Genomic DNA, 27,251 nt, shown 5'->3' on the forward strand with positions numbered 1-27,251 from the left:
TACATGTGGAGCGCCAGAACGTCGCTGCTCACGCCGAGCATCGGGGCGGCATGCTTTCCCCGCTCATGATCGCTGTGAGTGAGGCATTCTGCGGGTGAGCGGAACCCGCGTCGGAAAGCGAATGTTGAAGGATCACCGGCACTGGTCGCGGCACATTCAGCATGCCTCATTCTGAAGTTAGCACAGACATGTGACATGTTGTTCAATTAGAAGGAATTCCATTTCCCCACCTCTCGTCTTCTGGAATCACAGGTGTATATGCCCAAGCACTTCACAACTCCATAGCTAAGGCCACAAGAAAACTACGGCCATGTCCGAGCCAGATCAGAAAGCGTGTCAGCGGGCCCCGGTTCGTGTCGGATTTTATGACATTGAGCGCACGCTGGGGAAAGGGAATTTCGCAGTTGTGAAGCTAGCGAGACACCGAATCACCAAATCGGAGGTAAGTGAATACGTCCACATTTTAAAATCTAGGCTATAGGTGCTGCTGTTTGCGTCAGCGTAAATACATCAAACTTCTTAGTTTACGAATATGTGAACAAGTGGCATTCTCAGGTTTACCGCAGCGCACAAAGGAATAATGAATAAACGAACTAACTTTATAAGCAGGATGTATTACCGAGTCGCGTGGTGTGACTGCTGTGTAGAATTCAAAGATAAATTTGCTGGAACCACAGCTGTTGCAAAGCTGCAACCACATTTCAAATGCTTTAGTCTCAGAGTGCGTGACCGTTTGGGTACTTTAGTTTTTTATTTGACCGTTTGCAATGGAAAAAAAAAAGCGAATATAAGAATAAGTAAACAAATCTGATATCGGTGTGTATGTCAAGGACTGACATTTCGGAGTAGGCAACTTGCCATGAAAAGCAACAGACACCTTTGTAAAGTTTTAGATTGACAGGCGATGCAGCCAACAACATTCATCAGAGGAAACTTAAAAATTCGTGCAGATTTCCTAAACATGCCACCGTCCGTGAATTTAACGTTCAAGTCAAAGTATGTCACCCGCTTAGGAAAAAAAAAAAAACCCTACCTTGGAATGTCCTTAATACCTATTGGAATGTGGGAGCATTACAGACTACTGCGCGGCTTAATGGCATGACGTCAGCGCATTTGTCTTCAGGGGGAACTTGATGTTTCTCTGGTCTTGGTTCTATAGTGTGGCACTGCACGAGGTGCAAAACCAGCTGCCATATGTTTTTGCAAAGCTTACCATATGTGATCCTGATGAGCATTGCAACATCATACATACCTTTGCAATACCACTGTATTCTAAATTATGATGCCATGAACAAAATTAATGTAAGAGAGTGAATTCAAGCTCGTCTTGCTGGAAATTGGCTTTGCACATTGATAAGCAGGTAGCGACATGTCTGCAATGCTGAAGTGGTAATTAACATGTACGTCATCATGCAGGTGGCCATAAAGATCATAGACAAGACACAGCTAGACGCTGCAAACATGGAGAAGATCTACAGGGAGGTGGAGATCATGAAGCTGGTGGACCATCCGCACATCATAAAGCTTTACCAGGTGCATCAACGTCGCCACTCTTCAATGCTCCACCACCAACATCCTCCCGTTTCACTCCGCACCTGGTGGACAAGACTACCTTCAGCCCCAGGCCAGTTTTAAAAGAGGGATTTTAGTAGTTTTCCAAATTTTTCATTCATTCCTTGACCCAGGATTCTTTGCCCGGGTGTTTTGTTACTGCTCAGAGCCGAGTTTATTTTCCTAGTGCTGGAGAGATTATCCCTTCGTCATCAGTCAGTGACCTTGACACTTAACCTTCAGGGCTTTTCTCACATCTCATTGTGTGAGATTTGAAGGAGAAATGCAGGTTTCCTCTCCACAGATGCTGGCTACACAGCAGCAGGACCCACTAAGCAGGTGCTACTGTGGCATCTGTATCCTTAGCCATAATCACCTCACGTGCCCCCTACCCCCATGGGTGTCTAGGTTCTCTAGCTCCACAGGGCGGCAGGCATCGCTGCGTCACTGGCTTTCAGGTCTTGGGGAGGGTGGGTGTATACCAGTGGTGGTCAACAGAAATATTTGTATGCATGTGAAAAATCCACATGTGTGTCAAAGTTTTGCAGTTTGAAGTAGTCAAATGTGGGCCATGAAAAGCAGCAATTACCTTTGGCTGTGCAAACCTCTAGATTGACAGGCCATGAAGGGAACCACACAACAGATGTATTTAAGTATGCCACTTTACATGGATTGACTGAGTCAAAGTTTGTCACCCAAAAAACAAGGACAGCGTAGTAATGTTCTTAATACTTACTGGCATATGCTAACATCAGATACTACCGCTTGGCTTCATTCCATGGCATCACCTCACGGCGGTGTTGATCCTCACTGGACTCATTCAGTTGTGGCCCATATTGGATTCATATTCGTTGGATCCACCAAGAGCAAAGCGTTTACTGCCGCTGCCTCCTTACATTCTGCAGAGAAAGGTGTGGCTGTTTGAAGCCCTCAAAGGAGCTTGTGATGAGTTCAAAGCCTGTTGTTACGTTTGTGCTGGAATTTCTGACCGTACCCACCATGGGTGATATTTTAGGTGGGCCAGGGTGTAAAATGTATCGAAGCATTCTGATGTGTCAGTCCAAAGGTGGAAATTCAACTGCATTTTGTATTATTATAATCAATTATAATAGCATTCACTGAATTTTAAATTATGCAGTAATTTTTGTATTGTGCTTTCTTACACTAGATACTATACTCATTAGCTACATAAGGTGTCCACAACTAGTGCAAAATTCCTCTTGTGTTAACTGTTACACCAGCCTTGAACATACAAAATGATCATGCTCCCTGTTGAGCTTTGACGTCTGTCTGTATTGTGCTGTATTTCAGGACTCAACAGTCAAATATCACATCTAGCTTGTAAGCCAGCTCCCCATGGTGTAATAAAACACCATGTGGTATTATCACTGTTATGGTGAGGATTTGAGCTTTTTTTAATCCTACCATTTTCAGGGGCCTTACAAAACGTTTTCCCTCCCACCCGAGGGTTTTTCAGCATGCGAAATCCAGTTTCCATTAAAGCCAGACCTGCTCCCTCGATTATGATTGTTAAAGATGGTTTTGCGGTTTCATGCTAACATTTTTATTTTTACTGCTCCTTTGCGTCATTGGTTAGCATATCATGTCTGCACGAAACTTTCTGAGCACGAGTGGCACTTTTGCTCTCTTTTAACAGGTCATGGAGACCAAGAACATGCTCTACCTGGTCACGGAGTACGCCAAAAATGGGGAGATCTTTGGTAAGTGTTCCTCTTTATTCTGCACAGCCGATTAGAGGGAAGCCTTTAGGCAGGAGCTCACAGAGACCACGTGTTGATGCTCCTCAAGGCTGTCCAGTCGTCACACGTGCCCTGAACAGATGCCATGAGTTTGCCCCCAGTAATCAGTAGCGCCGCCAGAGAAAGGGTCGTGGTGCTCAAGCATGTTTGCTCTGTCCCTGTAGGCTGCTGCCCATTTTTGTTTATTGCTGTCCGGTCCCGTGCGGTTGTTAAATGGGTCAACTGAAAGTGTAGTTTTACACTCTGATACACAGACAAAGTGTTCACTGGTTGCTCTAACCAGATTGATGACTATCTTCTTTAAGATGAAAGGTCATACAGTAGCAGAAGTAGCAGATATAAAATGGGAAATGAAATACATAAATTGAAATGGAAACTTTTTCACAGAATGTTGCGTTTGATATTGGGAACCCGGCAAGTCAACCAGACTGGCCCTGTAGTGCTTGCCAAGCGTCATGACTGGTTTAGGTTAGCGCTAGCGTATCTTCAAAGCGCCTCACGTTCTTGGCCGGCTTCCCAAAAGCTGGTACAATAAGTCTGCCTAGGAACACAGTTCAAGGTGTCGCGGAGAATAGATCGTTATCAAATGTGGGTTTTGTAATACCCTGCAAGCGGGTGGATGTAGGGGGAAGGACGGGGGGATGAAAGGTTACCCAGAGAGGAGTCAGCTTCTCACGCCAGACTGTTGGGAAGTAGAGCAGTCGGGAACTGAAATGACGTTTGTGAGGCCGAAGTCCAAAAATAAGAGGGGGGGGAGCTGAGAGGAGGGAGTGTGTGCGTGAGAGAAGGGCTGCTTTGATTCAGCTGATGTACTGTCAGACGCTACCAACTTTGGCTCTCCCTGAATTGAAGAATCTTCTTATTTCTTCAAAGGACTTGCAGAGGGTGACTGCAAAGGGGAACGTGGCCTCCAGCACATGGAGCGTTCGTCCTTATTCAGTGTGGCACCATTATGAGGTGCCCATGAGCTAATGTTTGACAGCATAGTATGCAGGTGTGGATATAGCCTCATTTTTAGTTCATCAGAGATTAGCTGTTTTTGTTTTATATTTTAGCATACTTTGCTTGCTTATGTTTTGCTGTGTGTGTGTGTTTTCAATCCGAAAAATGAGCTTCCAGAATATTTGTGGCTTATTTGATCAATCTATCATGTGCATATGCAGACATGCTGTTCCAGCATGTCACCCCAAAAACATATGTTGATTTTTCTAACAGTCCTGATATATGCGTATTGTAATTTACGCTGGGAACATGTCCACACCACTTTCTGAAATGGATGACTTTTTGAAAGTATACTCCGCTTGTTTCCTCTGCAAGCAGTCTTTGCTTCATTTATTAAATAGTATTTTGAGTAATATGCTTGTTTTATTATGTTCAGTGAACATTCATGCTTATATCATATGATGCAGAGAGCGTGGCACAACTGACAAAATTTAATGAAATGAAACAAATGATTTTAATCAAAATGGATAGAAAACAGTTGTACTACAAATGTATCTTAAACCTTAATGCTGATGCTTATTTTGTTCAATGCTGATAGGTTTGACAAATGCAGTCCTAAAACTTTTTATGAACCTTTTCCTTTCCTGATTTGTTTTCAGTTAATGTGCTTGAATTTGAACATGCATTCCACTCATCTGCCCCTCAAATTCGTCACCTAGTCCTTTCTTGTCCCCAGCACTTTTCAAAGCAAAGTTATGCCCTTGTGTTCTGCTAATTTGAAGGACATGCTTTAGAGCATGTTTTGAAGCCCTGTCCCAGATCCTAACCTGGACCAGATGCTCTGTTCTTGGCTCGAGGTGTGGCGTGAATGATGCTTTTGGCATATACTTGTCATCTGTCAGCTGACCGTCATGCACTGTCCCATGCTTGACACACTCGTCAATCTTCTTGTCACACTGACGCAAGGCATATTCCCCCAAAGCCTCCCACACCTTAACACACACACTGGGCGCATACCCTGTGGCGCGCGCAGCGAGCGGCACACACGGCTGACAGCTGCAGGCTCACGCTGACTGTCGAAGCACAGAGAGCTGCTGTTTCATTAACGCCTGGCACGTATCTCTCGTTCTCACTGTTCACTCTTCCCCACCCCCCCCAACTCCCTCACTGCACCCTCTTGCGCTTTCTCCCCTGTGGCCTGATCTTCTGGCCTCTCACTTGCCCCAGTAATCAGCAGACTCTGATGGGCTCTGGAACAGGATTTGTTTGGAGCCCTATATCAACTTTTTGGTTTCCTGTTTCAACAAGATGCCCTGCTGCTGTCTTCCTGGACACATGTAGTGTGATTATCAACAAAAATATAAATTTTTTTCATGCTATCCACCCTGTAATGCCTGATCTGTGCATGGGTTCCCCAGACCACCTGGCCAGCCGTGGCCGGCTGAGCGAGGCAGACGCCCGTCGCAAGTTTTGGCAGATCCTGTCAGCGGTGGCGTACTGCCACGAACAGGGCATCGTCCACCGGGACCTGAAGGCCGAGAACCTCCTGCTGGATGCACACATGAATATCAAGATCGCAGGCAAGTAAGCACTGGTTTACACACACACACGCGCGCGTGCACACACACACACACACATACATACATATACATATATGCACTGTCAAGGTCACACAGCAGTTGAAGTGTCTGCTACAGAGCATAAGGGACATGTGACACTCCATAATCAAGCAAAACCAGAACTCATGAGGCAGGCCTGGTTAGATGTTCCAACAGATATCCATTCAATATGTTAAGCTAAGCAAAATGGTTCGGACTGGGCAGGGACAGAATAGTGTTTGCTGAGTGGAAGAATGGCATTCACTGTTGATTTTGGTTTAAAATTGTTTCCCTTTTTTCCACAAATATATGAATACAGGATTGAAAATGGATGTTCACTTTATTTTGGTGCACTAAATGTAGGTTAATAATATGTTGTGATTTGGATTATTAAATTGTCCCCATAATCTGGTTATATAGGGTGGTATTTACTGTAAAGATGCAGACCATTATGCATTAAAGACAAATCCCTAGCCATCTTCCTTCAGGCATACCACAGTACGTATGTACATGTGTATACACACACACACACACACACACACCAGCAGCAGACAGTCTCAGAGCCACTCTTGTATCTCATATTTACTCAGTGACGTCAAGTGGATGTGAGGCCAGCAGCACTGAGGAATGAACTAATATGCTGTGAGATCAAACGCACACACTTAGGCACGCACACACTTAGGCACGCACCAACACACACGCACACACACACACAAACTGAGCTTGGTGAATCACCGGGCCTCCCACAGTTTGTTTTATAATGATTTATTATATGCATCCTAGGGCTACATGCTACAGACAAGACTTAGCAATTGTTTTGCTATTAACTTGCAACATAATGGATCTCTTGAACACCATGGGGTCAAGATGAGGCTAAACAGTTGTGACATCGTTTAATTTACTTCGTCTTTGATTTGTTACTAGTTTTGGGACTTCTAAGATAATTTTTGTGCTCTAAGAAAAATTGTGGACTCTGTCAGTGAATCCTTTTCTGAGTGCCACTGCTGTAGCCAACAGTGTTTTGTTTAAATCTACTCTTAAACAAAATTCATTGTATTGCTTCCTTTTTTTGTTTTGTATTACAGATCAAGATGTAATGGTGTCACAGTAATGTTAAACATACAGGTGTGTGGGAGAGAACCATCAGGAGCAGCCAAGCTAGTTTTGTCCTGAAAACTTAACACACCATTTTTGAAAAAGATACATACAGTGGCTCCATAAATGCCTTCACACCTCAGCTATAATGTCCTCTCTGCACTAAAAAGATAAGTGTGAATAAGTAGACAATGCCATCTTCCATTGTGGATGGCTGACATACATGGCGATGTTGAGCCCCCGCTGTGATGTCACATGCCCCCCCCCCCCCCCCACACACACACACAGCCTGCTATAATTCTAATAACTATGCTATAACATAAAAAACTACATTTATTACTTGTTACTTACTTGGCAATGAACTTGATCCATAGAACTGAAGTGTTGAATCATTAATTGTTTGTAATCAGTTATTTTAATTTCTTTTTGGTTTTGTTTAGACTTTCATTATTCATGTAAGCATTTTAAAAATAATTCTTACAATAATGCTTTATATTATTGTTTTTACTTTGTAGAATATATATCTCCGGTATCAAAATAAATTCATAGCAGTGGAGATGCATTTTAATTTAAAACTATTGCCTATTAACTAGAAGAAACACTTTAGTAACCATGTTATTTTAAAATGAGGACGTCAAACAAGGTCATACCTGGTTTATGTGATTTTTTTACAAAAACAATCATGAATTTTTGATAAAGGGCTCAATTAATTAATAGTAATTGATGTATTGATGTAAATTGAAACATCATTGGAAAAAAAAGTATAACAAAGCATATAAAAAAATTATAGTACCTTTTGTAGGCCTCCCCCACAGCCCCCCACCATCATCCAACACAGCTTCCCTGTTGACATCTCCCAACCCTAGTGTGAGTCTGTCCCATTAACAAATTTGCTTTTAACCCATCTTTGCTCCACCCTCCACTAACCTCAACCATCAATCACTTCATCTAACCTAAATTCTCCTGCTCGGCTGAGACATGCTACATTTTATGCTTGCACATTTTCTCAAGCGGCAACCTGCATGATGTTTTCTAAGTAAATGACTGCTGTATTCTGACGTTAGAGGCTGTGCCTGACTGACCTGACGGAGTAAGCGGCGGGGAGCCACTGAGCATTGTTCCCTAGGAGTCGGTCCACAGCTGCAGTGTAGAGAAATTGTGTGTGTGTGTGTGTGTGTGTGTGTGTGTGTGTGTGTGTGTGTGTGTGTGTGTGTGTAGGAATGGTGGGGAAGACTGAATCTGTATTATAAGTGCATTATAAGGTTTATGGAGATTTATGAATGTATATACTTAAATATTTTTATCAGATAGCCTGTGGTATTTTTTTGCTTCCTCATCTCATTGCATTATTCTTATTGGCTGTTCAGTGTTGCTCAGTGCTTCAGAATAGTATAGATAGGGTTAACTGCCCCAGCATGCGCTGGAACACTCACATTGAACCTTGTGTGTCAATAAAATCTGCGACCTGCTAGCTCCGGACGCCATGACCTTCTTGGCAGCCTTATTCAGAGCAGTAAATGTCCCCCCACTGACTTTCACTCTGCTGCCCTTTCTCCCCTTCAACACCCCCCCACCCCCCCACCCCCCCAAAGGGTCCAGCTGTTATATGATGGGGCATGTTGGATGCCGTTATAATAGCATAACACCATGCCATCATTCAGTCCGTGTCAAATTCACCCTGACTGCTCCGACATGGTTCCTCATCAGCCCCAGCATTCCGACATGGTCAAGCCCACACCCGGACTATAATCCCTTCTCTTTGGCAGGAAGGTGTGTACCGTGTAGTGGGTCCAACACCCACTCTGGGTTATGTAATGAGTGGTGGCTCTTTGCCACCCTGTCAGTCACGTGTAAGAGGGTGTGTGACTGGTCTGTGCAGCTGTTTGGCTGGACTGGCCACAGACTGAAGAAAGTCTTGTGAAGCCTTCAGGTTCTTGCGCCCATCGGCTCCGCATGAGTCCTCTGCCCATCCCACTCAACTGCCAAGCCGAACTTCGTCCAAACAGTTGGCGCTTCTGTTCCATCGATTTGTACTGCTGACCACTCGTGTCCTGCTTTCCACTTTCAGACTTTGGCTTTGGGAACTTCTTCCGGCCCGGGGAGCCCCTGGCCACATGGTGCGGAAGCCCCCCCTACGCAGCCCCGGAGGTGTTCGAGGGACAGCAGTATGAAGGGCCACAACTGGACATCTGGGTAAGAGGGCACCCAAGAACTGCCGAAGTTCCATAAAAGACAAACCCAGAAGCACAAAGTGCCTGGTCCTATTCTCCATTTCGTCTGAGATAGGAGACTGAGAATTACAATACCCAAGCAGCACGCAGGCACCAGCTCTTAAATCCAGGGGTGCTTGCTGTGTTCTGTTGATGCAGAGCATGGGCGTGGTCTTATATGTGCTGGTGTGTGGAGCTCTACCATTTGACGGGCCCAGCCTGCCTGTTTTGAGACAGAGGGTCCTCGAAGGCCGATTCCGCATTCCTTACTTCATGAGTGAAGGTAAAGTAAGTGGTACCTCTCACTGTGCGTGCAGAAAAAACCCTAATCACGATCACTGTTCTTATTCAAGGCCCTGCTGGGCTTAGACCATTTAAGGCATATAACCAACAAAAATATAACTCAGTCTCAACTACATCAAATTGATTTAAAACAAGGTAAAGGTTCACAACGTTTTCAAAGCTTTGCCAATATGTTGTTAAGTATGTGTGATTGGTAGGGTCAAGCTTCATTCCTGGGCTTTGACGCCAGTGTTTCAACACGCTGAATTATTTGTGTTCAAATGGGAGTGAACTAGGCCAAGGTTTAGAGCCCAATCTTGGCTAACACACTCCTGTTATGTTAATAGTCCAAACACATGACTTCATTGTTCTTATATTTGCCTATTGATTAGCCTTAGGGTTGGTGAACATGGTTTTAAAAAAAAAGTGAACCCCGCCTTGCAAAACCCCACCCCTCCCACGCCATCCAAAGGAATCAGTCACTGACTGTCCCTCCCCCAGACTGCGAGCACCTGATTCGGAGGATGCTGGTGCTGGACCCCACCAAGAGGCTGTCCCTCAGCCAGATCCGTGAGCACCGCTGGATGGCGCATGAGGCGCTGCCCCAGAGGCCAGTGCTCTACCAGCAAGGGGGCGTGGCCACCACTGATAAGGCGGGGCCAGCAGAGCACAGCGAGCAGGTGCTCCGGCTCATGCATGGACTCGGCATCGATCAGCACAAGACCATGGAGGTGAGGGGCAGCTGGGATCAGGTCAGTACTGGCCTGGGATGATTTGTTAGAGGTCCTACCCAGTTGGAGATGTGTTGGCAATATGCCATAAACACAAATGGTCAGGAGCTATTTCAAATGCAGGGAAATACTGTAGCCTCTGTTTTGGGATTTTAGCTTAGATATAGGATGAGCCAGCCACTTCCATATAAATGTAGACTGTAAAAAGTGTGTAATATAACCTAGCAAAGGGTTTTTGCCTTAACTGAATTCCATGCAAAAATATATTCCAGTTTGATGTCTTCCAAATCCTTCCTCCCCATCCCAAAGTCTCTCCAAAACAAAAGCTACAACCATTTTGCTGCCATCTACTACCTCCTGGTGGAACGGCTGAAGGCGCACCGGAGCAGCTTCCTCGTGGAGCAGCAGCTCAGCGCTGACCAGCGCCGCCCAAGCACCATCGCCGAGCAGACCGTCGTCAAGGTAACCGTCACTCGCCAGACACTGTTGCAAGAGTGCAAATAAAAGTCCTGTGGAGGAAGTGCATCGTTCTTTTGATCCTGTTACAGGGATCAGTAATTGTACAAAGTGTGGATTTCTGGTTAGATTGGGATACATTTGCTGAAAACTAACAAAAGCTGTTATGCTGAATTGCTATCCCTTGCAATTGTAGAATTAAGTGTATTAGTAATTTGTTAATGGGGGAAAAAATTCTATTACATTTTTTATATATTTAAAATGTTTTATTTGAGATCATCATGCAGTCTTGATGGCTTGTCAGCTCTGGTATAACTGTTTCCCTTTCCTTTTCCCCATAGACCTCGGTTCTGGCCCAGACGGGAGTCCCTCCGCACCTGCGCTCCCCTGTCCTCCTGCAGACCTCCACCGACACGTTCGGCTTCTCACAGCAGCCAACTTCTTCAGAGCAAGCTTTTGCTGAGGAGGAGGGGGACACTCCCAAGGTGAGTGTGAAGCTTCTGGAATGGGTGTAGCATGCAGCCCAGAGAACCAGAGCTAAGCCAGTGCTCCTCAATGGGTACCGCCGGATGTTATCAGTTGGGCCTCATTTATCCATGGCTCTGAACATCCATTACTGCCACTCCATCCAGGGCTCTTCCTTGTGACTCGTCGTCGTCGTCATCATCATCATCATCATCATCATCATCATCAGTGGAGCATCAGCCCCTCTCCTGCTTCCTAAAATAACCCCGCCAGAGAGGCAGCGTTTAATGTGCGCACGCGCACACACGCACACACGCACACCTACCTAAATTTCCGGGACTTTCCATCCCAGCCTGGCCTGGCCTTCTAGTGGGGTTGGTGGATAGCTGTTTATTAGTCGATGGCAGGTGGAGGTCCCACTACCGCACCATGCCAGCTGCCAGCAATTACGCAATGCACCGCGTGGGGGTGACCCACCCATGTCTGGCCAGTGCAGCATGCTCGCTCGCATGTGCCTCTCTCTCTCTCTCTCTCTCTCTCTCTCTCTCTCTCTCTCTCTCTCTCTCTCTCTCTCTCTCTCTTGCGTGCGCTCTCTCTCTCTCTCTCTCTCTCTCTCTCCCCCACTCCCCCTTTCCCTCCCTCTCATTCCCTCCCCAGCTGTCAGTAGGTGCGACTGAGTACCACCTTTCCAGCTATATCAGGACCCTGGTTGTCACTAGGCAGTCGCCATAGTTACCACATATTTAATTCCTTGCACTGTGGCTCAGCCTTTTTAGCGATTCTCATAAGCATAAGCCTGTTTGTACTTAAAGGAGTACTTCACCCAAAGATGCCAACTAATCGTGCATGAAAGTTAGAACCAGTTAGCATTGTGCAAAGAAGACCGTGCTAGTTTATACAGTCTTTCATTCCATTCTCCTGCTAGTAAGAAGTAATAATGAGGTGGGTTGAAGGGTCCAGAGGTTTTGGTCGACCACAGAAACCAAAATGACACCAGAGCAAAGGATGCTCCACAGTCCCTGCCCCTGTCAAACGCATCGCCAGCCATCTGCTTCTCCAGAGACGGCCGGGTGCCAAAAGCCCAGGGGCATGTGGTGGCACATGGGAGCACTATACACATTCAGATTAACAGATCAGAAGTTATTAACTGGCCCAAGGTAAGAGTCATGGAATGGTTAACACAACTTTTTGGGATGCTTATTGGAATTCACAAAATGTAGGTGCTGATTCCACAGCGATTCATGAATCAGGCACCCTGCCCCCCCCCCCCCCTTTTTTTTTTTCCTGATGCTTTTTATCTCTCTGTGTGTGATGCTATTGTGATGCAGATGGTGTGTGCGTGCACATTTCATCTGCTTGTTCATAATATAATGCTCTCCTCCTTGTCTGTCCTATTTGCATATTGTGTGAGGACGGCAGCATCTCTTTCCCAAGCACCGCCTATCTTCTGCTGTGGGCATGGCCATGTTTCCTGCACCACCTGACCTCCCACTGTCTCAGCATGTGATATCTCTCCACAGGTGGACGGTTGCCTACTGGACCCACAGCCACCAGATGCTGTGTGCAAGCCCAGTATCTCACTCCCGGCCGACGCCATGAAGACGTCCGTCGACAAGGGCATTGAGGCAGAGGAGGAACTGGCTGCACCCATTGCCGCACGACGAGCCGCCCGCTTCAGCCAGCGAAGGCACACGCTGGCAGAGGTCACCAACCAGCCCGCCACAGGTCTATCTGTGTGTGTGTGGTACAAATTCTGACAAAGTGAAATACACTGCATACTTGTATAAATGGAAATATGTATGGATAGATGAATAGATTTAAAAAATTGTATATTATTTAAATACATTTATAAATTAAAATCCAGAAATGCTGAAATCTATGGTAAAATATGATACCATAGAGGCAACCGTGCTCTGTTACCTGTATGCTGTTATAATTGCAGGGAAGCTGCTTTCTATGGGTCTCAACCCATCTCTCGGGAGCATGGACTCAGAGTATGATGCGCACAGTGACCTCAGCTTACCTGAAGAGACTCCTCCTCTTGGAATCCCATTAGTTGCTACGCCCGTCAGTCAAGCGGGCCCTACGTTCGTCTGCATGAAACCTACTAATCCTACCGTACAGACCTTGAGCTCAGGGGGGCGGAATACTCACAAACATTCACCAGCCAGCTTCTGTGAGGGACGCCGTGCCTCAGACACTTCTCTCACACAGGGTAGCTGTTTGTTTTTTTACCTCAACTGCACAGCCATACCACTGTTGTTTCTGCTGGTTTCGGTTTACTCACAAATTCGGCATCACCGTTCTTATCATTTTCTCTCCCTCTCCCTTTCTATCACTTGCAGTCGCTATAAAAACCCATCTGCGTCAGCCTGTCCAAGTCTATATTTTCAGGCCATTTCTGGATCATTTAAGAACCCTGTAGAGCCACCTTTCTCAGCCCACACTAAATGACACACTCAGATTGACTGACTCCTGACCTCCCATTCATAAATAAAGTGTGAATCAGGAAAGTGAGGGGTGTTGATGACTCATTTATTCACTATCAAGGCAGTATTTAAAACTGTGACTCAGCATAAAATCATTCGGCACTTGCGTCTCCATTGCTTCCTAGGTCTTGTGGCTTTCCGTCAGCACCTCCAGAACCTGGCCAGGACCAAGGGCATCCTGGAGCTGAACAAAGTCCAAATGGTACCAGGATCAGGGGCTGGAGATGCCAGCTTTCAGGCTCAGCCCCACGTGAGGACAGTCTCAGTCATCCTCACATACATACTGCCCTTTCCTTACCAGAACTAATTCAGCACAAATGCTTCTATCCTGAAGCTGAGCTCCACGTTCATGTCTGTACCAATAGAAGGCATTGACGATTATCGAGTAGCACTTCTACAAGTGGACCATTTTGTCTGGGCCTACAGGGAGAAGGACATCAGGTTTACAGTGGAAAGGACATGGCAGCGTTCTCTATTAAAATGCATCCTTATCTGCTGTCCAGAAGACAGTCATTGGAAACCCAGTATCTCGCTCAGAGACTGCAGGTATTCTCGCTTAGTGTACAGCTGCTAGACACTGGCATTTGTTGTTGTTTTTTTTGTTTGTTTGTTTATTGCCTACCTCTGGCTTAGATTAAACTCAAGTCGACATTCTTTTGCGTTCTTGGAGATGCATGTACAATCTGGTGTAAAACAGTGGTGGAAAATGAATCTGCTGCAACCACTCAAGTTACTGACCAAGATCTTGGCATCTAGAGTTCAAAAGATCGTCTGTCATGTTCATGCAACACAGAAGTAGTACACAACTAGAGGTCAAATATAATGAAGATTTGCTGGGCTGTGTAAGTATTCCATTTCGTAGATTCAAATCAAACTGCAGGTCCAGACCCATGGAGATTCTCTGAAAAATGACAGTGTAGTTTTTGGATTGATGAGGGGGTGTGTGTGTGTGTGGCTTTTTTCCTTCCAGAGGGCCAGTCTTCTGGCCAGTGGCAGTGGACAGATGTTCTGCAAGGAGCCTGCACCTCGTTCACTGGAGCAGCAGCTGCAGGAACACAGGTCAGGACTATGAGAATCTGCACTACAAATAGACTAGAACTTTAGCTTTTAGGAAATCTAAAGACCGACACTACTCATTAAAGTAAGATCACTTTCCAGTGCTAAGGCAAGACTTTGACCTGAGCTGTGGAAACCCCTGAAACATCATGGATGATTTGTCATCCTGTTGCCAGGCTACAGCAGAAGAGGCTCCATCTCCAGAAACAGTCACAGCTGCAGTCCTACATACACCAGATGCAGCTGGCTGAGGACCAGTACCCCCCTGGGCAGGACTGCTTGGACCCCCAGTACGGCACCCCGCTCCCCAGCTCACCCTTCTGCCGGACCCAACCACTTGCCCCGCTCTTGGAGCCCGCCGCCCCAACCCGCTCATACGGACCCCAACCAGGTCCCTACCCAGATATCAGCTTTCCCTCTGCGGCCCCCTCTTCGGACTGCCAGGCACAGTGCCTCTCAATGCACACTCCGCCTACTGGCACTGAGCCTCTGTACGCCTGGAGCCCGGCTCAGTTGCCGCTGCTCCCGCTCGACCAAGGCGACACCCCTGCAGCCCAGCCCACCCTGCAGACCCCCTATTTGGACTCTGAGATGATGGACACGGTGGAGGCCCAACAAGGCTGTGTGCTTGTGAACTAAATCATTTCTCATTCAGTTAGGAGCACAATGGGGCTAGATCTCAGGATGAGTGGGGCCGCTTGGCGCTGGCCCTCGGGCACAAATAAGATATTGTTGTAGTAATTTGAAATCGTATTGGTCCCACAGATCTTCCCCTTTTGTGGTCCTGATCCCAGAATGGGACAGGCTATGGAAAATGAATGTCTTGCGTTGTCTATTGTAACACCTGTAGTCTTTTAAAATGAGCACAAAGAGAACCTGAACATACTCTGCAGCACTGTTACAATAGATTTCTGAATCAGTATTAAAGCAATATGTTCTTCCTAAAATGCCCTGTTTAAAAGATGGGTTGTTTTTACCCAGTTCCATTTTACATCCTTAAACTGTTAGTTGATACTATTTCTGTCTGAAATTAAACAAAAGTTGGTTATTGAGACCTCCTTTGAAAACAAGAGCAGTATGAGAAGTGGGAATAAAAGGTAAAAAAAAACAAACAAACAAACAAACCAGTGATTCGAAGAAGTGAAGCCTTTTAGGCACTTTTAAATGGAGGAGGCATATGGGCTCATTTGTGAAGGATGACAACGTATAGTGAGAGTAAATAGATCTGCCCTCACAGTTCTATTTCACACACCTCTGAACAGATTCACTTTGGTTTCGTGGGAAGCATCAGTATGAGTCAACACAACAGAACAGTTTGATACTATTCTTACTGGCCAAAAAGGATGTTTAATGCATGTTAACACTATGGCTGTTGGATATGCTCTCTCCCCTTTTGAAGTTGGAGTGCTAGTGAGGTGCCTTTGTTTTCCTACTACTTTTAAATAGTTTAATCTTTTAATCGGGTACTTGCAATTTCCTGGTGGGGAGAGTAGTCTTATGATTCTCTGCCCCTGCCCCGAAGCCTGCCTATTTCCACTAGGTGGGGCTTGGGTGTAGAAGATGAAGCTACATGGTTAAAGTCCACATGCCGTCTAGAAGTATAATAGCAATATTTTGCAGCTCTAGTAATGTCTCTGGCTCCTAAAATAGGTGTCAGTAGTTAAACGTGTTTTAATTAGTTTGTACCATTTTGTCAGTCAGGAAAATCTCATCACTTTGTTAGAATTTATAGTCAAGCTTTTGTTGACTATACTTAGGTTGTGATTAAACCTGATGAACAAATTAAATTGGACTCTTGTCTTTTGTTGTCCTCCACCCACTGTGCCTAAAAGGTTCCTTCATATAAAGTGTGTCCAGTATACCATATCTATTCAAAAAAGGATTTTTGAAATGACATCATTTAGGGAATTGAAGGAGTAGCTAGACATTTACCCAGATTACAGTTCTCTCTGAGTTATACTCGTGTGCAGGAGCAAGAGCATGCACTGGAGAATAATTTCTTCCCAGCCCTGCTCAAAACTCCTAACACACCTTAAACCCACAAGAGTTGGATTTCTGATATTTTTCCCTTTGTCAGTGGTGCAAGAAAATAAACATTTCCTCATAAACCCTTTTTAAAATTAATTAAAAAATGTGTTGAGGGTTAGTTGGTTGAAAGAGCAGCTCAAAGTTTTCTTAAATAACCAGGGAGTGAAGCTTGGGGTCAGAAGGCCGCAGAACCCCCCCAAATCACAATCAGGACAAGGCTGATGAGTAAAGCAGTGTTGCCACTTAAAAGGTGTGTCGTGATGTTCTGGTGAAGCAGCTGTTCACCGCCAGACATGACAGCAGCTGGCACAGAATCCAAACCCAACAAATGATGGCCTTGTCACAAGCCCTTACCGCAACAATAATATATTAGACCTTGCTACTAGAGATCAGGGAGGAGGGGAGACCCATTGATCTCTAAAAATAAAGTTGTCAAAGCTCAGAAAACCTTTCCTGACAGCTTTTTTCCTCCCAAAGGTCTGATCAGGGCTCTTATGTATTGTCAAATTTAAATAAATGAATCCATTGTAAAACAAGCCATTCAGCAGTGTGACAAGATTGGTAGAAGGAAAATAACTCCTAAGCTGAAGTCAGAAGTGTTGTGTACTTGCATAAAAGCTGCATGGTGTTTCATTGTGACAGAAAAAGCAACACTGAACATATCACTTTTCTTCATCACCCAGCACTGGAGAAGTTCATTCAATGTGTTTAGACTGAAGTTTTGGGGAAAATATACAGTGTTAAAGGAGGCTCCGAGACCAAAGGTAAATTTGGGTTGTCGGGTTCTTTATTGAATCTCCCCTCGACAGAGGGGAGTGTGGGTTCATATAAAACCAAAAGCACAATCACAACAACAAAAGGGACTACTGTCTGCTGTCAGAAGCTTGGGAGAATGAGAGCGCTGGCAGAGCATTATTAGGGAACAAATGGCCTAGAGGGCGGGCTCGATGATCCACAACGGCCGTTCTGTTGCTAAGGAGGGTCTGCCTGCCACAGTGCAGTTTACCTCTGAGCAATAGGGACTCATGCAGAAGCTTGAGAACAACGTACAAAGGTCTCACTCAAATCTGTCCAACATGAACAAACCCAAACTACAATGAGAGGGGGGGAAAAAAAAAAAAAAAAAATCATCTATGAAGACGTATGGTGTAACTGATGGCACAGAACAGCTGTGTGTGCCCTGAAAGAAAAACAGAGAGGACTACCATCCTTGACCGTCTGAACGGTTATGACCGTTACAAGACATCATCTGTAGTGGTCCCATTCAGCACAAGCCTTCTATCAGGGCTCTACTGCAGAGCTGGAATATGAATGGTATGGGATGGACATATTGCAGCCAATGTTTTCAAGAACCTGTCGAGGATTAGCAGCCACTTGAGAAGGGAACACAGAAGCTAAATGCAAACTGTGGTCAGCAATGGGAAGTCCAGACATTCAACATGCACAGGGCAAGCCATGCCAACTCAGTGAGTATTTCCTGGCCCTGTGCTTGTGTTCATGGCACAAAGGAACTAGAAAGGATATAGTTATAACTGTGACCTCCAATTTACCACGATGATCATCATCATGATGACTACCCTCTAAAAGACAGTCGTGTACATCATTTGGAACCTTGCACTATCTTTCAGATAAGTAATTCTCAGATAAGTTCACCAAGTAATAAGACGACATCTAAAAGTGCTGCCAATGGGGGAAGGTGTTAGCAAGTGAAGAGGGCAAATTAATAAAATATGAAAATAGTGTATGTATGTAGTAGGGAGAGGTTGGTGGTGTGTCAAAAGTATACGTTCATACAATTGGAACGAAGGGTGAAGTATTCAGGATCATTCACGGCTTTTTGAGAGAGAGAGAGAGAGAGAGAGAGAGATTTTCTAACAAGCCTAAACAAAGCAAAAGTTTCCTTTCCAACACCTCTATACAAGAATGCCAAACATAACAAGCATCCTTTCCTATAAACAGTCCATTGAATGATCCAGGATGATGGTCAGAGTAACATGGGTAATGAGGGCAGCAGGTGCTCCATTAGGCCAGGGCAAGAACTAGAGAAGAGAAGGAGAACACAACCATCAGTAGAGGCTACGATGCCAACACTCTGGCAAGTTGCATATAGGATCCTGACTGTGGTGGACTGGCCACTTACCGCTAATGGCTTCTTGGGCGAAGTATTTGACATCTATGTCTTGGTCTGCAGCTAGTTTCTCCAGAACTGGCTTCACCTCAGTCTGCAGAGAGCTGAGAGAGAGAAAAAAAGGCCCTGATGAGTCTGCTGTTTTTATGCGTGCCCATTTTTTTTAAGCTTTTACATCACACACGTACTTGCTGTCCAGAACGGGGCCGATCTTCTGCAGGGACTTGGCCACATTGAAGCGCACGTTGGCCACCTGGTCGTTGGACATCTTGAGGACGACAGGGAGCATGTGCTTGGTAGTGATCTCCTGGCCGCATGCCTCCGACAGGGCCTGAAAAAAGCCGCACGCACGCCCACCAAGAATGCTTATGTAAACGAGCTTGCATCTGCTCGAGGGGCAGTAATTGGGTGTGTGACAGAAGACACAGGAGGCCTGCTCACTTCAAACATCACTCACATTCTGCCCACGTTTTCATCAGAGCCACACGGGTCACTAAACAGACATCTTAAACTGCTTAAACTCCCCCAGCTTTGAGTCACTGCCACAGCAACTGTGGAGAGGGAGCAGGGACTCACGTTGATGCAAAAGAGAGTGGTCATCCGGTGCAGGTAGTTGGGGTCATTGGCCATGCCCAGTACTTTGGGCACGATGGTGTTCTGAGCCCACTCCGCTCCAAACTTCTCCACCAGCTTTGTGAGGTTGCAGGTGGCCGCCTCTCTGATGGCGTAGACTACAGAGCACAAGAGTGCATTATACATTAAACTGAGGATGTGTGACTGCTATTCCATTTATTGCAATGAATATACAGCCTAGGCAAAATAAGCTTTGGGGGGGGAAATGCCAGCTGGCAACGCAATTACAGGGTCTTCTGTGTCGTATATCTCAGTGACTGATTCACTGAAATGCAATATATAATTGTAATTTATCGTTTATTATAATTATCACTACTTTTATCTATTAATAATAATAATAATAATAATAATATTATTATTATAATTATAATTATTATTATTATTATTATTATTATTAACAGTAATAATTATTAATTAATTAACAAATCACCAACAACAATCATCATCGGTTACTACTACCACCACCCTGCCCAAATTCAGAATGCATCTGTAGGGGCAATCACTACTCCTGAAGCACATTTTCAAATGACAGGGAATGGATGCAATCTTTAATGTTCAATCTTCAGAACACCAACTGGAGTACTTAATAGCAGGTAGGAAGCGACCAAGGTTGCCACAGGTCTACAGGAAGCCACAAAGAAACAGTCAGCGGTGTCATGAATATGCATGAACAGAGGTCAGTGGAGAGGACATACCATGGTCGACCAGCCACGCCATGCACAAGGAATTCAGCTTCTCATCAAAGAACTCCACTCCCTGCAGAGGACAGGGGGAGAAGCGGTCAAACTCACGAGTCAGACTGCCGTGATCAATACAAGGTGTAGGAGCGGAGCCTACATGGAGGGGTCGGCCCAGTTCAACTGCCCCTCTCCAGGCGAGCGGCACCAAACATCAATTCACTCACAGACACCAAATTAACATAAGTGACCATCACAGCTGTCATTAAAGGCCTTTGCCTTTAATGTGCAAGATTACGCTGATGGAAAGTCTGGCATCAGGATTGGCCATATCGACTGAAGACAGCAGTGGGGCAGAGGGGAGCAGGACTCACAAGCTGGCCTGCCAGGAGGGGCATGTACTCGATGATGGCCAGCCGGACTCGCCACTTGGCGTCCTCGGCCAGCTCCACGATGGCGGGTAGAAGGGACTGGGAGAGCTGGCGGATGCCGATGACCTCATTCACGCAGTCCAGGTTTGAGATTATGTTCAGACGCACCTCTGGACACTGGAGGGGAAGGGGGTGTGGGGTTAAGAGAGCTCATGTGTAGTATCTGCTGAGAACATAAGAGGGGACATGGGTTACAATAATTATGGAAAATGAACCAAGCCAACAAAAGTAGCTTGGAGTCTTCTGAGAAGTTAGAGCAGCTTTTATTCTATTTCGCAATTCAGTCAGCAAGGTGGTCTGTGCCTTCAAAGACCCGGTTAAGAAGAACGAGCAATGCAGGTGTGCTGGCCAGAGAGTGGAAAAGAGAGATGAAACAGGAGAAAAGTGCAGTGCACTCGCCTATTCATCCCTCACTTCAAGGCTTCCTGCGAGCAGCAGGATCAAAGTAAGCAGTTATAACAACATGCTGGAAGATGACGCAGATCACCACCCAGAGGCCTGGTCCAGGTCAAGTACGTGCATGCACACAGGGATCCGAGCTCCCTACCTCATCTTTGAGCTGGGCCAGGAAGAGAGGAAGCAGATGCTCGATGGTGTTGTCCTTGCCCAGGATGGTCGATAAGCCCATGATCACAGAGGCCAGTGCTGATTTGACATGCTGATTTGTGTCTGAAACCAGTTCCTACCAACACACACACACACACACACACACACCTCAGGGGCGTTAATGAGATATGACATCTGTATAAAATCCAACGTGAACAAACCCCACAACTCAAATTGCAGGAGTCATTAGGACTAAATAAAATAATATAAACCCTGTAATTACAGAATTCATCCGTTTTAATTGTAACTATGAATACTACTGTACCATGGAGCTCATCAGTGGGGACGAGGGACCACAGGAAGCATTGGCTCAGGTGCTCTCTGATGGTGCATCCACCCAAACTTTGTTCAGGCTTTTTACTTAAACAATAGCACGGAGTCTAATTTCTTATTCTGATATTGGCATTTGAGAGTGAATCACACAAGAGGCATACAAGAGGCACCTAATCCCTTCCATCAATCCCACAAAAGATCTGACGTACTGCTACAGTGCCATGAGTCAACATGAGCTATGTGGGAACTGGCAGTGGCTGCCGTTACCAGCAGACTGGGAAAGATGAGGCAGCAGCTACAACAGCAGCAGCTATCAGCCTGTCAAATGCTGTCACCCACGTTTTTGCCAACAGTTTGGTCTGCACTTGCCATGTTAACAGAAGGTCAGGGCTGAGGCGGCGTATGCCAGACTTATTTGATCTCGACCATAGCCGCTTAAACCTGGGCACAGATGCAGAATGGGAGTGAGCGTTGTGCTTGCCAGAGGACCAAGAGACAGCTCCAGCTTCCTGAGCTAATAGCACACAATGTACAGCTTTGGGAGTGATGAATAAGCTGTGAATCGCAGGGAGGGGGTTAAGAATCTGTCAGCATAAGGCCTACAGAATCACAAAAGTACAAAACTCAGGGGTGGAACAGGTAAAATCAGAAACATGAATCTGGTAGTATACAGAAGGGATCCAGTTACTGTGTTAGTGGATGAGTAATGTACCTTGACGCAGGGAAGAATGTGAGTCATGATGATCGTCTCTCGGCTGTCTTCCGGTAAATTTTCACAGAATTCTGATGGCGAAAAGAAAAAGAAAAAGATAAAAACAAAACAGCTACAATAGAAACTTTGATTTATGGGCAGTTAATCTTAGTTAACTTTAGTTAAGAGTCAGGTTAACTGGTTCTTAGATTCACCTTTGACCTTATTGGCGGCAGCAGCCCGCACCTCAGCCTCACAGTCTTTGAGAAGATTCTGGAAAGCTGGTACAAGGTCATTCTTGGTGATTTCTGGACCAACTGCCTTTTGTAACTGAATTCACAGAAAACATCCATTAAAACACCAGCAATTACTATTACTGTATAGTCACTACTATTTCTATTAATAATAATAATAATCACAAAGACCATTAATTATTGCTAATAAGCAACAGACCATAGGTGCATCAAGAAAGGATCAGTAAGTTATGCATTACATAATGGGAATACAAAATAAATCATGAGGAGGTTCAGCAGCCTTTAACTGCTGCAAATATAGCCTGGTCTAGCAGCTGGTCGTTTGGCATTAAAATCGATTCAACATGGTCAAGAGTCAACATCATGCAAATCCCGAGCGTCTTTGAAGCAATGCCTTATGCATGCCGATGGCACTACAAGGAGAATGCATTAGAGAAGACGCTTTCATGGCGAGTCATGCATGTCCCTCATCTATAAATTTACCATTCCCGCTTTATCCATTTGTACATATTTGTGCATTTCCTTTTTAAATAATTTGTAATCATGCCAAAATGGTTAAACTGAATCAGATTTTTTGATGCGTTATAATCACCATCTAAACAAGTCGAGGCCAATGCTTTCCACTCTCGCCCCTTACCTCAGAGAACTTGTCAGCCACCATGTAGCGCACCCTCCAGGACTTGTCCTCGGCAGCCTGGCGCAGGGTGGGCATCACCAGCGTCTCGAGGTCCTCCTGGGGCAGCAGTGTGGCAATGCTCACACATGCTTCCACAGCCAGGAGGCGCACAGAATCCTGCAATCATCACCACCACCTGAGCTCAGCAGAACTGCTACACATGCAGACATGCTCAAACTGCTAATCACTAATGTGACTTAACCTGTGTTAAGATAGCCAACCCCAATGATTTTCATTTACTGTAAAGCTTATTAGCATGCTGGGTGACATACTCCTTTAACCTCAAGCTGGCTTGCGTGTCCCACTATGTGGTTCTCCACATGAAAGGCAACGGCCTTGGCCAAAAACATGTCAGTCAAGTCAGCCTGGGCTTATGAACGACACACAACTAAGGGGCAGTCATTCGCAGAGGTGCTGAGATTAACTGCCACACATCCTGCCACTTGTGCAGAGTGCACACAGGAAGGTGCGATGGCCTGACCTGTTCATCAGAAGCCAGCGCCGTGAAGAGGGAGATGATGTCGCTCTTGACGTAGTCTAGCTCCAGCACCTTGGCAAACTCGCCCAGCTTGGAGGCCGCTGCACGACGCACCATAGGGGTGTCATCAGAGCACAGGTTCCGGAAGTGTCTGGGACAGAATTTCATGATTGTGTTAAGTGTTTGACAACTAGTATATTCAGAAGCACAAAGCACTTTGCTTGCATGACTGATGAAGGACCTCTACATGTTTAGGACAGAAGTCTTTTATCAGCTGTGCAAACAAAGTGCTTATGATGTTCCAGAAGATGAAACTAGTGTCTATAAGCATCATATTGCGAGACACGAAACAGATAGCTGTAGCTGCAGATAAGGATGTAGAGATAGTAAAAAAAATGCAATGGAATATAGTGCAGCAAATGTTTCAAACTGCGTTCTCAGAGAGTCAAAGCACTCTGCTTTCTCTCATCTTATTTATCTTTTAAGGCAATTAACAGCTGAAGTAGTGTGTCAGAGCAGAGGAAACACTAAACACTGCTGTCAATGTCATCACTGCCAAAGTGTGACAGTCCTCTGTCTTACACAAACGTGACATAGCCATGACCGTTTTAGATAGTGGCACGGATTGCAGATTTAATACAGGTCACCTAAGCGTGAGAAGCATGTTGCTATCAAGAACAAAGGGTGGGGGGTGGAAGGCCAACTGACTGGCGGATCTCAGCCTTGACGGTACTGGACACGCGCGGGTAGCAGACGCTGAAGAGGCCGCAGGCAGAGGTGCGCGAGGTGAACCAGTCGCCGCTGGCCAGCCGCTTCACCAGTGGCTCAAAGTGCACCTCCAGGTCCACGGGCGAGTGCTCATGCGAGATCTTGCGCAGCGACTCCACCGCCTTGTCACGCACCACCGTCTCCTCCACCGTAGCAAGGCTCTCCAGGGGTGGCTGTGGGACAGAGGGGAAAGGAATTGTGGGGGTGACAATCAGATAAGACTTGGTGGAGAAAAGCTACATGTTTTGACCTGGCAAATGCCAGGGTTTAGGGCTTACAAGGAGGCAGTGGACGTATTCGGGACCTCCGACCAGCATGGTGAAGTTGCCCAGCTGCTCGGCAAGGGCAAGAAGCACTTCGTCCTCATCGTAGATAGTATCTGGTCATGACAGGGCACAAAATTAACCATGACAATTCATGCTGACGTGAGGCCAAAGTCTGATAAGATTTCTGGGTAAGTTACATAACTCATAAAGAGCCTACCTGTGAGGAAGGGAAGGAGCTCAGTGCGTGTCCTCTCCACACCCAGAGCCAGGGCAATTGTTGAGAGCTTCTTAATGCTATTCAGCCGCAACTGTTTTTTAGGAACATACACAGAGCTGTTAAAATACTAAACCAAACTATGCCACAATTAAGCCATGTTCCACCTAGTGAACCCAAACAAGCAACAATGAATGGCTGCTGAGTGAGTGAGCGAGCCACATGTCCTGATAATAGATGGAAGCACATTACATTCTGACTTATCTATGCACCTTGAAGAATGAATAATCACTCAGTTTTCATGGTTCAAAGTTTTTATGGTAACCTGAAACACGGTAATTTGAATCATGTTTAAATAACGTTAGTGTACTGTGTGGCTAACACATTACATATAGTTAACTGCTAAAAAAAAAAAGTCACTGACATTTCTTATGGCACAGTGAATGCAATTTTTGTAAGTCCTTGTGTTCTCAAGGAAATGTACAATTGTGTTGACAATTGTAAATACAAAAAAAAATAAAAAAATGTCCATGAACTTTTCACGTTGCCTTCGGGCAGATTTATATTTCCTGCGATAGGCTCAGCTAAAGAACACGGTGTGTGTGTGTGTGTGTGTGTATACACATACACACACACACACACACACACACACACACACACACACACACACACACACACACACACTCCTATGAAAGGGGTGAACACTCAATAGCAATGAAAGGTATAAGGCCTGTTAAGTTTAAGAAAACTAGCTAACTCTCTGACAATTTGGAATTACATCAGTAGAATGAAACGTTAAATTGCTTGTTTATTCAGTTTAATGTAGTTAGACACCTAGGCATTTATCTAACTTACTTTTCCTCACCATTTACAGATGAGATTGCGAAAACAGTTCCTGCAGTGATTCAGTATGGATGTTGTGCTTGCAGCTAGATGTTCGGTTAACAAAATAAATTAGCTGGCTAACTAGGTGCCATGAAGTTTTGACCACTGTCCATTTAGTTTATAAAAAGATAACAAACCAGCTAAGATAGCTAGCTAGAATAAAAAGTCAGTTCTTTAGCTAGTGTGTCATCAATTCATAATCTTAAGCATAGCTGGAAAGCTAGTCAAGGTTAGCAATCACAAGAACCTGGCCTGAATCATTATCTTAAAATTCAAGACAAACTAATAAAACTACTAAACATCCCTATTACTGAACCCAAAGACTCTGTTTTTGTTGTGAATAACCATTTAGCACTGCTAGCTAGCTACTAAATGCCGTATAATGTAGCTGTAGATAGCTGACCAAGCTAGCTATCTTAGCCAGTGCTAGCTATGTAGCAGACAGAAATATATAACGTTATCTTAGCTATGGGACAGGCCTGAGTAACAGTAACGTGACCACACATTAGTTCAACCTTAACTTCAGACTTAACAATTTAGGTTTTAAAATGCCCGAACACGTACCTGAACATCTTCATTCCTTAATTCATCAATAAGTACCGCAATGGGGTAAAGAGAGTCATCACCGTCAGCTCCCGCCATCTTGAATCAGGTTACGGTTGGTGCTGCGTCCGACTACGGGGTTTCCTCACAGGAGTCTATCTCAGACCTCGAGACAGGCGCAAAACACGCCGATTGGATGGTAGACCTGCGCGCTCCTTCGCAACAGCAGTCCCAATAAACTTCGTAATTTCTAAGACCTGTGATTCTAAATAAGAACAAATTGTATGCTACAATTTAGGACATAGTGTTTCTCGTATGAATTAATATGTTTTTCAGCCAAATCAACGAACACTGTGATCTTCAGCATATTTATTTCATATATACACATGGGTTATATGAAGCTATGTCAACGCTAAACCTGGCTGAAGAATACGATTTTAAAATAAGTAAATACATTTTAAGTGTAGTAAGCCAAGCTACAGCAAACATATCTTACAGAAGCCACAGATAACATATTGAGATGCTGTCCGTCTAATAGAGGAAACAGAGTTCTTTCCCTGACGCATTGTCCGCTATCGTTTTGCACTTTGGCAATAAAGCGGTCTACTGTAGGTTTGCCTCAGGGTCCGCGATTGGTCTAAATATGCATTGTCTATTAAAAGCCGATGCCTGACTGCGCATTAGCCTCATTTACTTCACAATTTTAAATTTGGGCAATATGTGTTTTATTTTCAGTTCAGACAGTTCAAATTGCATGACTAACATTTTTTTTATATGTTGTTATAATGACAAGGTCTGTGCCGTGTTTTAGGAATGAATCGGGTGGCTTTGAATCTCAAAGTCCCTTTTTTCTTTAAAATTTTCATTTTTGTATAAATCTGGCCCTCTGATTGTCCATCCACGACTATACAGACTGTTAGTTCTGCTAACACCTCGGAGGTTCCAAAACACTTTTTTTTTTGCCTTAGTGGGGACAAATACAAAACAATGTACAAACTTGAAAAAGGTACATGTTACAAATAAACCTGGTCTGGAGTTCAAGGGTTTTTCTTTCCAAACCTCTCT

General features: G+C 45.0%; 2 protein-coding genes across 6 annotated transcripts; one reads left to right on the top strand and one right to left on the bottom strand.

Annotated features, from left to right (window-relative positions):
- Positions 1-7: 7 nt before the first annotated feature.
- sik2a (salt-inducible kinase 2a) lies at positions 8-16,422 on the top strand. 5 transcript variants are annotated; one of them, XR_014125055.1, is made up of 16 exons: positions 8-442; positions 1,417-1,533; positions 3,209-3,272; positions 5,672-5,833; positions 9,015-9,139; positions 9,316-9,439; positions 9,940-10,190; positions 10,479-10,631; positions 10,967-11,110; positions 12,611-12,815; positions 13,033-13,305; positions 13,705-13,829; positions 14,006-14,125; positions 14,336-14,421; positions 14,550-14,638; positions 14,812-14,862. XR_014125055.1 is itself a non-coding variant. In XM_081719952.1 (15 exons), the coding sequence occupies exons 1-15, from the start codon at positions 311-313 to the stop codon at positions 15,272-15,274; spliced, it is 2,547 nt and encodes an 848-aa protein (XP_081576078.1). In that variant the 5' UTR covers positions 8-310; the 3' UTR covers positions 15,275-16,422. The 5 variants fall into 5 exon arrangements, 4 of the variants coding, with proteins under 4 accessions (XP_081576078.1, XP_026887622.2, XP_081576080.1 ...); XM_081719952.1 differs by lacking the exon at positions 14,336-14,421 and having other exon boundaries at positions 14,812-16,422; XM_027031821.3 differs by lacking the exon at positions 14,336-14,421 and having other exon boundaries at positions 9,940-10,169; positions 14,812-16,422.
- A 1,006-nt stretch (positions 16,423-17,428) lies between these two features.
- Positions 17,429-26,348, bottom strand: ppp2r1ba (protein phosphatase 2, regulatory subunit A, beta a). The gene is made up of 15 exons (XM_027031830.3): positions 26,208-26,348; positions 24,762-24,852; positions 24,557-24,657; positions 24,219-24,451; positions 23,514-23,661; positions 22,994-23,149; positions 22,318-22,432; positions 22,124-22,194; positions 21,080-21,214; positions 20,476-20,649; positions 20,120-20,180; positions 19,368-19,522; positions 18,980-19,122; positions 18,804-18,895; positions 17,429-18,702 (listed from the first exon to the last, which is right to left on the bottom strand). The coding sequence occupies exons 1-15, from the start codon at positions 26,283-26,285 to the stop codon at positions 18,686-18,688; spliced, it is 1,770 nt and encodes a 589-aa protein (XP_026887631.1). The 5' UTR covers positions 26,286-26,348; the 3' UTR covers positions 17,429-18,685.
- Between the last annotated feature and the right edge of the window lie 903 nt (positions 26,349-27,251).

The sequence above is a fragment of the Electrophorus electricus genome, chromosome 8 (assembly GCF_041902795.1).
Source record: "Electrophorus electricus isolate QZ-2024a chromosome 8, ASM4190279v1, whole genome shotgun sequence".
Taxonomy (NCBI): domain Eukaryota; kingdom Metazoa; phylum Chordata; class Actinopteri; order Gymnotiformes; family Gymnotidae; genus Electrophorus; species Electrophorus electricus.